The following is a 12,483-nucleotide window of genomic DNA, read 5'->3' on the forward strand; positions in this document are numbered from 1 at the left end:
GTCAGTGTCCCCTGTCAGGACCTCCCCAAACAACAGCTCAGGTCAGTGTCCCCTGTCAGGACCTCCCCAAACCACCGCTCAGGTCAGGCTCTCCTGTCAGGACCTCCCCAAACAACCGCTCAGGTCAGTGTCCCCTGTCAGGACCTCCCCATACAACCGCAAATATAATAAAAACAGTTGAAAATGGGGAAAGTATGGCGAGATGAGGACCAAAGTGCTGGCACCTGTCACATATATACAGTTGCAGGGGGTACAGCATTTTTTAAAACAGAGCTATGTCACATTGTGTCGTTAGTGTATGAAGCTTTTTTTGGAGAAAAAAATAGCAGCAATCTTTTTCAGTGACTTTGGGATAAATATTCTTTTTTTTTCCTCACGGCTATTTAATTAACCTCAGATTTGTTGAGATGTGTTTAATAGGGTAGCAGCTCTGTTTACATTACATTACATACAGTAAGTCTACTTGGTACAGACAGTAGTCCTTAGGGTGGTTGTTATCCATTAGCTAACCTTCTTTTGTCGCAACAGTTCACAAACCTTGCTGCTGTGTTTGCACGTTGCTGTATTTCTCCCAATAGGTATGGGAGTGTTTTTTTAATCGTTGGTCATAGTTCCAAACTCACTTTGTGTGTGTGTGGGAAGTATATGCGTCTCTGATGTCTTGGTACAGTCTCAGTGGGCATCCTTTGGACCATTAGCAGCCCCCGTCCCCCCCCTGGGTCTTCCCAGCATGCTAGGCCGCAGTTAGCACCATCGCTCACCCGCCCATGGGCCCTCACGCTGCGATTAACGTTGGCCTTTAGCTCTGGCCCGCGGGATCCCACTCCGTGGGCCAGGGATGAATTAGCATTAGCTGTTAGCATGAGTGCTATAGCGGAGCCTTCAGCTGTGATTTCTCCCCACGCTGAGCTTAGCAGGCTTGATGGGCCGGAAAAGTACTTTCTCCTCCCTGCTGGCTCAGCTATAGGGTCTGGCACTCCAGCTCTCTCTGTGTGTGTGTGTGTGTGTGTGTGTGTGTGTGTGTGTGTGTGTGTGTGTGTGTGTGTGTGTGTGTGTGTGTGCGCGCGTGCACACGTGCATGTGTGTTTATGTGTGCGTGTACTCGTATTACTTTAAGGGCCAACTGCCACACAAGTATAGACGCATTTGAGGAATGGGCCATTTTCTTCAAGTCTTCGCAACGGACATGGTAGAACGATTAGGAAGAGATTCCGTCTGTGGTCAGGATTACACATTTAGAGGGTTATAAAGTTGAAGGGTTTGGAGTTGACGTCTGATTTACGCTTAATTGCATTCCGTTGTCGCAGCCAGAAAACAGAGGATCTATACATGAATCTCACAACGCATTGCATCATGCCACATTGTGAGCTTGTAGAACAGCTATTCGTGGCTTATACGGCTGCCATTTGGTTGTAGAAGAAGAGCGCCTCCTCGTCTCCCCAAAACAGCAATGGCCAGTGATCAGACAAATCACTGGCTACAAGAGTCTTTAGAAGCATTCATATTTTAGATGCGCGGTCGCGGGGAGTTGCTATTGAGCCACTAAACACAGTCGCTTTATTTATCCAGCGCAATTAGTAATGGAACACTCTTGACTATAAAGGCCTCATCCACCACCTTGCTCTTTTCTCAGCGCATTGAGGCTGAAGGGGAAGCGATCGAGAGCTTTGATTAGCGGTGAGCCAACTTTATAGGTTTATCGTTAAATAAATGGATTGAACTAATTAACACGTTAATGGCGTTGTTGTCAGTGCGGGATTTCATTAAAAAGGCGTTAAAGAAGTCGTTAGCCTGGAACGAGTTTTGAAAACCTTCAGTGCATGGGCGGCTTCAAGGTTATGCCTAACAAAAAGGCAAAATAATTGCAAAAGTGTTATTCATAAAATCACTGTCCCGAAATGTTGATATAGTAATGTAGGCCTATGCACGTGTTTGTGTGCACATGCACTTATAAAATAAGTGCCAACGTGCCTGCCCGGTTCTATGAGTGTGTGTCTGTACGCCCGCATACGCATAATGTTTCTGCATGCGTGCGTGCGTGCATGCGTGTGTGTGTGCGTGCGTGCGTGCGTGCACTGAGACAAAGGGAAACGGGAATCCAGAGGATGGAAAAGAGAGGGATCGAGGGAAGAAAGAATAAAAGCTTGACGGAGGAGAGGAGGGAAGGATGCTCTTTTGACTTTACAGTGACATTGAACATGAGGAGCTTTGATATTGTAGCACGCACGCACACAATTGTGCTCCATGGTATCTCAACTCTGCATATGCTAACTGCCATTCAGCCCCTTAGAAATGGATCAAAGACACACACAGAGAGAGAGAGAGAGAGAGAGAGAGACGTCGTAATGGCTGATTTTACACTTTCTGAAAATAGCCAATCTACAAGCTCACAATGCGTTGCAGCCCGACGCATTGTGAGCTTGTAGATCTGCTATTTCCAAGTGTAAAATGACTTATACTGGATCTCTTGTCCACTAGGCCCTTCCTAACATTTTTGTCTAGTTATTATTTGTTGACAAAACCGAGAGTATATTATATTTAGTCATAGTTTTAGTCATAATGGCTTAGTTTTCATTTAGTTTCCATTTAGTTTTCGTCAGTGAAAAAAGGTAGTCGACAGACATTTTTCGTCACAGTTTTAGTCGACCAAAACAACACTTCAGCTGGTGGATGGAAAATCCACTCGCGCGCCGCTTCAACTTTCAGCGTTGGCAAAGTGTTTCCGTTTCTTTGGGGAGAACGCGTCAAGCTGCAGCCGCGCGCGGGCATCATTTCCAATCATCATTTGTTTCCTCAGAGTCTTTGGAGGCGCACTGACTCCCCACGTTTATAATTATAGTATAATCTCAAAGGCCACCTTTTTTGTCATCTTTCTACCATCTCTCCTCCTATAAATTGACCTTTAATGGCTCTAAGTTTTGCAAAGCAATCAGGACGTATTAAACCGGAGCCAATGTTCATAAAGACACACCTAATGCATACGGTTGTCTCCGTTCCTCGCCATCTTTGCTCTTTCTAAATTGGCCCCTTGATGACTTTGTCACTTTTCATCGTCGACAGTGCACTCAACCACCTGCCAGCATTAGATGCTGTTATACAATACCTCTGAGCTGCATGACAATATAGAAGGCTTTCTAAAACATACAATAAAACAAGCCCAAATTGATTAAATCAATTCATTACCAGCTGCATAAATATCTGCGGGGGTCCTATAACTGCCTCTTTTCCGAGTGGTAGGCGTGGTCTTCTCGGCTGCACTCTGCCTCTCTCCCACTGGCTCTCTCGGGACGCATGCTTACCTGGCGGCCTGTTGCCTAGCGACACGCCACAGTACGCTGTGGGCGCTGGGGGCGTGTTCCCTCCTTCGCGTCATCAGTGCCCATACCCTAGGTGGGGTTGGAGCGAAAAGGAACTGGTCGGAATAATGTGTTCCTTCCACGCGCTGCATCCGGCCGGAGAAACTCTCCCTGGTCAGGTGTAAAGAAGCAGCTTGGACTCCTCATGCATAGAAGGAAGCATGGGGTCAGTCCGCTGCCCCCCCCCCCCCCAGGTTGGCAGAGGAAGTGTAGCGCCCATGATTACGTTAGATAATTGACACTGGGTGAAGGAAATGGGTTGCAAAATCGTGGGATAAAAACTATAAAATAAAATAAAAAAGAGACACGGGTAAGCCGTTTCAGCATGTCAGGATGGCATCATGTAAGCTGGGATTACACTGTATGTGCGTGCGTGCGTGCGTGCGTGACTGCGATTTCCCGGGGGTCTTACAGGATTGTGGAGGTGACCTCTCACACTGACAGCCTAAATCATGACTAATGACTTTGCACCTTGAATGACGTTCACACGCACGCACGCACGCACACATGCTTGTAAAAATGTAAAAATGTTCATATAATTTAACAGAGTATGGGAGCTTGGTTTTTGGTCAGGCACAGTCATTGTTCTGCCCTCTAATAGCAAGTGTTGCCAGAGCCACCTACTGGTCATAAATGTATTTTATACAACAGGTGTACTGTGTTGTCCTGATTAGGACTCTTAATTGTGTGTGTGCTCTGAAACCCCTCACTACACCATCTCTTGTTGTGCAGTCAACAGCATTGTCTGTAAAGTGGGAACTTTTTTTCTTATGTCTTATGTCAGGAGATGCAGTTTCTGATTTATATGCAACTTTGTATCGTGTATTTCATCATAATTGATTTATTTCACATTGCCTATAAGATTGTGACTGTGTACAGCTGCAGTTAGAGCTCTGTGTTCACCTGCTTGTTGTTTGTTTGTGGTTTGTTAATTTTCAGTCTGTAATTTTCCTTATTTTTGAGTGATGCAACCACTCCTATTGACAGCTGTGTGTGTGTGTGTGTGTGTGTGTGTGTGTGTGTGTGTGTGTGTGTGTGTGTGTGTGTGTGTGTGTGTGTGTGTGTGTGTGTGTGTGTGTGTGCGTGTGCGTGTGTCTGTGTCGAAGCACGGAAATAGCATATTGTCACCAGTGTCACACAGCACTATACTAACTTGCCCATCAGCCACATTTTCAACATATTTTTAAAAATGTTCAAAGACTGGAACTGGAAAAAGACTGGAAATTTAATTTCCCTTGGGATTTTGTTCCAATCCTCCACCCCTGTATATTTAAAAGAGCTTCTACCTACCCTATGTTTTAGGTTTGGTGGTTTAAGATTAGTTACACTAGCCCTTGTGTTCAAACTATGGAACTGGTTACCATACGGGAAGTAACCTTCAAAATATTTTGGGCATTGTGCTTTTAAAGTTGTACAGACCATAATGAGTCTCAGTTCTTGTATTCTGCCTTCCACTGGGAGCAAATTTAATTATCTATAATGGCTAGTGCCAATGTGGGTTCTTGGGGAGAGATACAGGACTCATTAGTTTGGTACTTTGGTATTTTTAGATAAGCCGCTGTACCAGGTTAGGCAGGTGTAATCAAAGAGACATTGTACTAATGCTGAGGCCAGTGTCCTCATAGTGGTTCTATCTAGGAATTTGGCAATCGTACTTTAGAATCACGTAGTCCTTGTGTGGATCTTGCCAATTACACGAGTGGGGCCCATCGGTTCACTAGACATGTTCTGATCTAGTGTGCAACCTAAATATGATTTTTTTCTCCTGGAGTTTAACTCCGTTACATTCGACTGAAAGGTTGGTTACCTCTCTTAAGTTGTGCTCTATCAAAGACAGAGCCTCACTTTTGAAACCTATCGCCTTTCATTTATATTGTAATATCTTGTGGTTGACTGTGTCGAAGGCCTTCTGAAGGTCCAGCATGACCATCCCACAGTACTTGCCTTTGTCAACTTCCTTTTTTATCATGTCTGTTAGGTATAATAGGCAGGACTCAGTAGAGTGCGCCTGTCTAAAACCCGACTGTAAGTCATAAAGTAATGTCAAAATGATTTACATAATTTGAAATCTGGTCGTGAATAACTCTTTCAAATATTTTACTGAGAATGCTTCAAATAGATACTGGCCGGTAATTACTTACTTAATCCCTCCTGCCCTTTTTATGTAGGGCAGTAACTCTGGCCTTTTAAAAATCATGTGGCACCTTTGCTTGGGAGATTGAAAGATTTATGATGTGTGTTACATATGGAGCTATTACCTCGTCTCCGCAAAAAAGTGGCAGGCCACTTGCTTTGGCAGTATCTAATCGTCTTAAAATCTTTGCAACTGTTTAATTTGATATATGTGAGAAAGAGAACTGCTCTTTCTCTATCCCTTTGGCCTCATAATATTTATTTACCTGCGTTTCTCCATATTCACCTGTACTAACGGGGAGTTTCTGGACTAAATCATATTCATTTGCAATATTGGTGAAAAAAGCATTGAAGTTCTCTGCCACACTGGCTTTATCAAAGGTTAAAAAACCATTTACCTATATTGTCATTTTTCGTTTTGGGCTTATCTTTAGTCCCCAGTGACTTCAGGGTTGCCCAAAGCTTCTTTGAGTCACTTTTATGTTCTTCAATCTTATTTTTTTTTTAAAAGCTCTGCCAAACAACGCAATGGCCATCATGCAGAGGACTCCTTGTCAACTCACATTCACTAACATTTCTGGACCAAAAGATAAAATAAAAAAGTAAATTATAATCAATCTGTGTGTGTGTGTGTGTGTGTGTGTGTGTGTGTGTGTGTGTGTGTGTGTGTGTGTGTGTGTGCGTGTGCGTGCGTGCGTGCGCGTGTGTGCGTGCGTTCATGTGTGTGTGCGTGCATGTCTGTGTGTGTGTGTGTGTGTGTGTGTTTGCGTGCGTGCGTGCACAGCCAGCGCTCCGGCGTCTCCCAGGGAGATGATGAGTCTGAAGGAACGCAAGATGGACTACGACTCCACGGCAACCAACGCCGGTTTCCATAGCAACAAAGGAGGAGGACACACGTCCCGGAAGGACGGCATGGCAGGTGTGTTCCGTTGTTGCGTGCGTGCGTGCGTGCGTGCGTGCGTGCGTGCGTGCGTGCGTGCGTGCGTGCGTGCGTCCGTGCGTGCGTGCGTCCGTGCGAGAGAGAGAGAGAAAGAGAGAGGTCCCTATACTTTTTCATCTGCCATTTCTCTTCCACTCTTTATTAAGTACTTTACCATATCTCTCTCTCTCTCTCTCTCTCCCTCTCGTTACATGCAGTGGTTACAGACTTATTACTAATTAGGGGGGTTCGGGAAACTCTTGCCGTTTTCCTGCTGATTTCTCCTCTTCCTGCCACAGTGTTGCACGTTCCCTAGAGATGAACTGTCATCTCGGAGTACTGTATGGAACGACGTATATAGATTTAGTTGAAGTAAGCAGCCCTCTCTGAGCCCATTGACCATTATGCACACCACAGCCATCTTGCCAATATAAGTTAATGGCAGGCTGGTGACTATAGCTGCCATTTCCCATTGATGAGCCCATACACAAAAGTCTGATTGTATTAAACAACGTCAATCTCACCAGCATTGCAGCTGTACGAAAATCTGGAATTGTCCTCTTTCTGTCTGCAAAGTGTTTGTCTCTGGAAAAAATCCACTGTAGACATGTTATGAGGTCTCTTCTGTCATTGCAGGTGATTCTTTTTCTAAGTGTTGGAGTTTGGGAGCGCTCGTTAGATATCACTCAACGTCCCTATCACCTGATTTGAATGTGCACATAATGCAGGAGGCAGCATGGTTGGACGTCGCTTTGCTGAAAGCGAGCGCTTCCAAACTCTGATGGCCAAGATGGCCCCTCTCTCTCTCTCTCAATAGCAGGCAACAGTGCAACACTATCTCTCTCTCTGTTTCTGGCACAACAGCGCCACCTTTGCCCCTACTGGTACTCTAAACATAGTCACATACATAGGTTGGGACGGACATTGCTGTTCCTTGGAGTGGTTGCACCACTCAAATATATTTTGAAAATAGCAGATCTACAATCAATTACGTCAGTGCGTTCAAACTGCTGAACACACTTTGCGTTGTTTCTCTGTTTCAGTGTCGTGTGGAACATCGACGCTGTTTCGCAACTCTTACTTGACAGGAAGTGATGACATGAAGCCCAACCAGGTGAGATACTATAGCCTATTGTCAGAGGTGAGGAAAGAAAGAAAGAACTACTGTAACTACAGCTGTCAAATGATTGTCATGTAGTAACAAGTACAGTATCAAGTAATGTGGGAAACTATTTATGAAAACTATTCATAAAAATCTCCTCATCTCAGCTTTCTCAATGAGACCTGATATCCTTCTGATGGATTTTTTTAATGGCTGTCGCAGTGTCGCTCCTGAAATCGTGTTTAAAGTGTGACCCAGACAGTATGATTTATGGCTATAGATGTTTGTGGTGTGCCGTGCAATGTGCACACTCATAAAAATACAGGTACACAGAGGCAAGAGTGAATTTGAACTATTTTTTGTCCTCCTTGAACGCTATGGTAGGTAAAAAAAAGGTACAAAATAATAAAATAAAGGTACACCGTACACAGTGGCAAGAGTGAATTTTAACTATTTATTCTTTGTTTTTCTACATCCCCATTTAAAACAACATTTCCAGATGAATTGACCGTAGCCTGATTATCATATACTCAAAGCTTCCTGTCGCAGATCACTGAGGTGCATGGGACCATATGGTATACCTCACGTTACCATATCTGTGGTACTATAGGCAAGCTGTGGACAAGTTGCAAGTTGTGGACAAGCCCACAACATATCGCAGCGAGCTGCGTTGTGAGCTTGTAGATCGGCTATTTTCAGCAAAGTGTAAAATCAGTCATTAAGACGGCAACAAGGCCCGCAAAAAATACCTTTGGGTCGACTAAATCAACTGTGGATTTAGCCGACTAAAATCTTCTGATAAATATTTAGTTGACTAAAACTAGACTAACACTACACAACATGACTAAAATGTGACTACAACTAAATGAAAACTTTTCAAGAGACTAAAAGTAAAAATCTAAATTTGCTGTAAAAAACAACGCTGGATGGAACCCCCTTCAGGGACCGCCCCCCCGGACCCCACTTTGAGAACCACAGCTCTGCAAGGCCTTTCTCTTGTCCTAATGCGCACTCTCTCCTCCCCCCCCCCTCCCCTCCCCTCTCCATCTCCTCCCCATGTTATCTGTCCATCCTCCTATTCCCCCTCTCTCTCGCCTCACTTCGCCGCACTCCACCCATCTCTCTCTCTCTGTCTCTCTCTCTCTCTCTCTCTCTCTCTCTCTCTCTCTCTCTCTCTCTCTCTGTCTCTCTCTCCGCCCAGCCCTGCGTGGTGCCTCCCCAGCCCCAGCAGGACAGCCCGTCGATGGTCCTCAAAGACTACGACCCCTACCCTCCCCCTCCCTCCTTCCCCCAGCCCGCCGCGCCCCACCAACAGGTAGGGATCCATTCATTCACTCCCCATGAAGCAGGTTGAGAATCGTAAATCGATGCTTTTGCTTTTATCTAAAAAAAAAGGCGTATCGATTCTCTCGTTTGATTCCGGCGGGCCGTCATGTCTGGAGTGACAAGAGTCTTATTGAAATAAGATGAATGCATTTTCATTTTCAGGTCATTGACGCATTTCTTGAGACAATTTTCTTTTCTAAAATGACATCAATAATAAAGCGCCATGACGTGTGTACATGTCCACTGGATCCAACGGTTGGATTAGATGTGATGTTTGTACACGTCCATGGTCTGAATGTGTTCAAATGAAATAAGAGAAATTGCTTTTCATCTTTCCCTTCCATCTCCAGCTAGGTGTGCTCATTCTATGACAGAATGAAAAGGCAATCGCATTTTCATTTTCAATTTGGCGTGTGTACAATTTGAAAGTGAAAATGCAATGTTATTCCAATCCAATCCAATATTTATTTATAAAGCACCTCTTACAACTCATAGTTCACAAAGTGCAGCAGAATAAAACGAAATACACTGTAGCTAAACACAGAGAACTACAGCAAACACACAAAACATCGACTTTATAGGTGGGATTTAATTAAGGTCTCAATGGAGGGGGCCAGTTTGACATTGGGGGGGAGAGCGCATTCCATAATGTATGTGGGGCTATGATGGAAAAGGCTCTACCACAAGCGGGTCTTCAAGCGGGTCTTCCTTTTTTACCCCAAGGTTTAGCTGTCCTGCAGTCTTATTTTTTACCTTAACGTTTAGCTGTCCTGCAGACCGCATGCAGTGACTACCTTGGGGGATTATACACCTAAGATCCGACAGATACTGAGGTGCCAAACCATTCACTGCTTTGAAAAGAAACAAAACAACATTTTACTAGCATTATTTGCTTTTGCTCTTTAATTCTGTCATAGAATGAGCACACCTGGAGATTAAAAAAGTATCTCTCATTATATGTTCACTTAAATGCAATCGATATCTGGATATTAAAAAGCATTTCTATTTCGTTAGAATTTTCAAAATTGCATTTTCATTTTCAACATTGTCCTGTAATTATAGCAGGGCACGTTTTGAAAATTGAAAATCAAATTATATTACATTTATAATTGTAATTGTGTCATAGAATAAGCAACTCTGTGGATTAAATGAAAATGCTATTGCATTTTAGATTTGTATGTTTTGTCTCAAGAAATGCGTCAATGACCTAAAAATGAAAAGGCATTTCTCTTATTTCAATTGACTTGTTGTATTTGCATGCCATTTCCTTTGAATTTTGGCAGCTTTAAGGGCCTTGCAAATGAGGAACGCAGGCGTTGTTTCCTGGATCAATACAGGTCTGCTCAAGAGGGGAGCAACAATGCAAGCGTAAAAAAAAAAAGCTAAACAGAATCCAGGTCTGGTGAGTCGCGGGCGTGCGCGCGTAACGAGCACGCAACAAATTCACGGGACCTCGCTCGCGTAAATACGCTTGTGTTTTTCGAGCGACTTCTCCGAGCAAAAACGCAGGCACTAATTTGCTAAGCACCAACCACTACAACTAGAACATTTGCAAAGCTGGGCAATTGAGAGTGTGCTTGCACTGATGCGAGTCAGTTCCCACTAGGAAGTGGGAACTGAATTCCGTCTTACCATTTATGTTATATATTGAGATGTCATGTGAAGCGTGACAACAGTGTGTGAAGAATGACCAAAAAGCTCCACTTATCTGTTGTGCAAAAGTTAACAAAAAAGCAGGTTCACTTTGCTGGCAAAAAATAAATCTAGGACAGAGAACACTAGTGTGTCAATAGTGTGCCATCTCTAATTGGCAACCACACTAATAATAGACGGGGATAAACAGGGAATCGACTCGATCGGAACCGATCAAAAATAACAATCCCCCTAGGTGGGGGTTGGCGAAAGGGCCTTTTCTGTGTGGAGGCCTCCCGCTGGCCAGCCGGGGGGGCCTGATTGGTACTGGTTGGAATAACGTGTTCCTTCCATGCGCTATACGTCCGGCCGGGGAAACTCCCCCCCTGTCAGGTGAAAAGAAGCAGCTTGGACTCCTCATGCATTAGAAGGAGGCATGAGGTCAGTCTGTTGCTCTCCAAAGGTTGGCAGAGCATAGCGCCCAGGATTACATTAGATAATAGAGGGCATAAAGTACACATGCATAAAGTGAGTGGCAAATCGAGTGTCAAAGTGAGTTTAACATTGTTTAACGTCGTTTAATGCAATCATAGGACTTTACTGTTTGAATGTAGGGGCTTTGAAGGCCATAAAGCAGCTTTTTGCCACTCAGTAGGCGTTCCTGTATAACTTCCTGGTATGATGATGATGATGCCACGCACATACTGTACGCTCTATTGACACTTGCCCGTAAGCCTCAAGGATACAGTAATATATACGGTATTATACAGGAGTGACGGTACAATTCGGGACTTTACCGGAGTGTTTCCTGTAATATACACATCCGTATTCCATGCTTTTTGCGCAGTGAAAACTGTGGGATAAAAAAGAAATTATAATAATACTAATAACAACCCCCCCCCCCCACCACAGGCCCACCAGCTGCCGCCGCCCCCGCACAGCCAGAGCCGCAGCTTCGACGAGGCGTCCTCCTACTACGACGAGCCGGTGGCGCCCCCCCCGCCCCCCTCCTCCTCCTCCCCCTCCTCCTCGCAGCAGCAGCAGCAGGTCCCCCAGCCCCAGGTCCCGGTCCAGGCCACCTCCTCCTCCTCCTCCCCGTCGTCGGGAGCCCAGCCGCCGCCGGCCCCGGCCCCCCAGCGGGACCCGCGCGAGGACCTGCGCATGCACCTGGGCCTCAAGTCCACCGGGAACTATGTGGACTTCTACTCGGCGTCGCGGCCGTACAGCGAACTGAACTACGAGACCAGCCACTACCCGGCCTCGCCCGACTCCTGGGTCTAGAACCACCACCCACCCACCCCCCCAAACACCCCCACCCCAACCCACCCAGTCATGAAACAACCCCCCCCCCCCCCCCGGTAACTCGGAGAGCGTATACGAATGGAACCACCAGGGTCCGTTTTTTTGATTTCCGTTCACTCTCTGAGTTATACATACGATTGTGCAAAGGGAACCGCCTCAAGGACTCCTAGGCGGGCCCCCGGAAAACCCACTGGTCTACACGATGATGATGATGGTGATGATGGTGATGATGATGATGGTGATGATGGGGTTTGGGAGGGGTAAGAGGGAGTGTGTTTCTTGTGAGTGCGCATGGCGAGGAGGTGAGGTGTCTTTCTTTTTTCTTCTTCTTCTTCTTTTTTTTTTAAGCAGGTGATCCACAGTTTGCAGCCGGCAAAGAACCGAGAGGCGTTTTTTTGGGGGGGGGTGGGAGGGTGGGATGGGGAGGGGGAGGGGTGTAGCCAACAGCAGCAAACTGGAGCGTTTTTGTTTTAGAACGGGAGGTGGGGGGCACCACCAGAGAGAGAGAGAGACTGAGAGAAAGAGGGAGAGAGAGAGGGAGAGAAAGAGAGAGAGAGGTGGGGTGGCGCGGCGCATGTGCATGACCACATTTAATTTACTTTCTGGTTATCTTGGCATCCGCCGAATTTGCTTTTTTTGCGTTCAAAGTTCCATCGAGCGAGCGGATTGGATGTGAGTCAACGGGTTGGAGGAGCAGAAAAAGGACAGGGTGC

At 45.5% G+C, this 12,483-nt stretch overlaps 1 protein-coding gene across 1 annotated transcript in view; it reads left to right on the forward strand.

The window, feature by feature from the left end:
* LOC308336688 (catenin delta-2-like) overlaps positions 1-11,749 on the forward strand; it is a gene marked incomplete at both ends in the record, with an annotated part of 436,833 nt that extends 425,084 nt beyond the window's left edge. The window contains 4 exons of the mRNA XM_080794186.1: positions 6,278-6,408; positions 7,452-7,522; positions 8,712-8,825; positions 11,390-11,749. Of these exons, the coding sequence (XP_080650312.1) occupies positions 6,278-6,408; positions 7,452-7,522; positions 8,712-8,825; positions 11,390-11,749 (676 nt within the window). The remainder of the gene's footprint in view (positions 1-6,277; positions 6,409-7,451; positions 7,523-8,711; positions 8,826-11,389) is intronic.
* Positions 11,750-12,483: the final 734 nt, after the last annotated feature.

Source organism: Protomyctophum bolini (assembly GCF_963924005.1).
Source record: "Protomyctophum bolini genome assembly, chromosome: 21".
Taxonomy (NCBI): Eukaryota; Metazoa; Chordata; class Actinopteri; order Myctophiformes; family Myctophidae; genus Protomyctophum; species Protomyctophum bolini.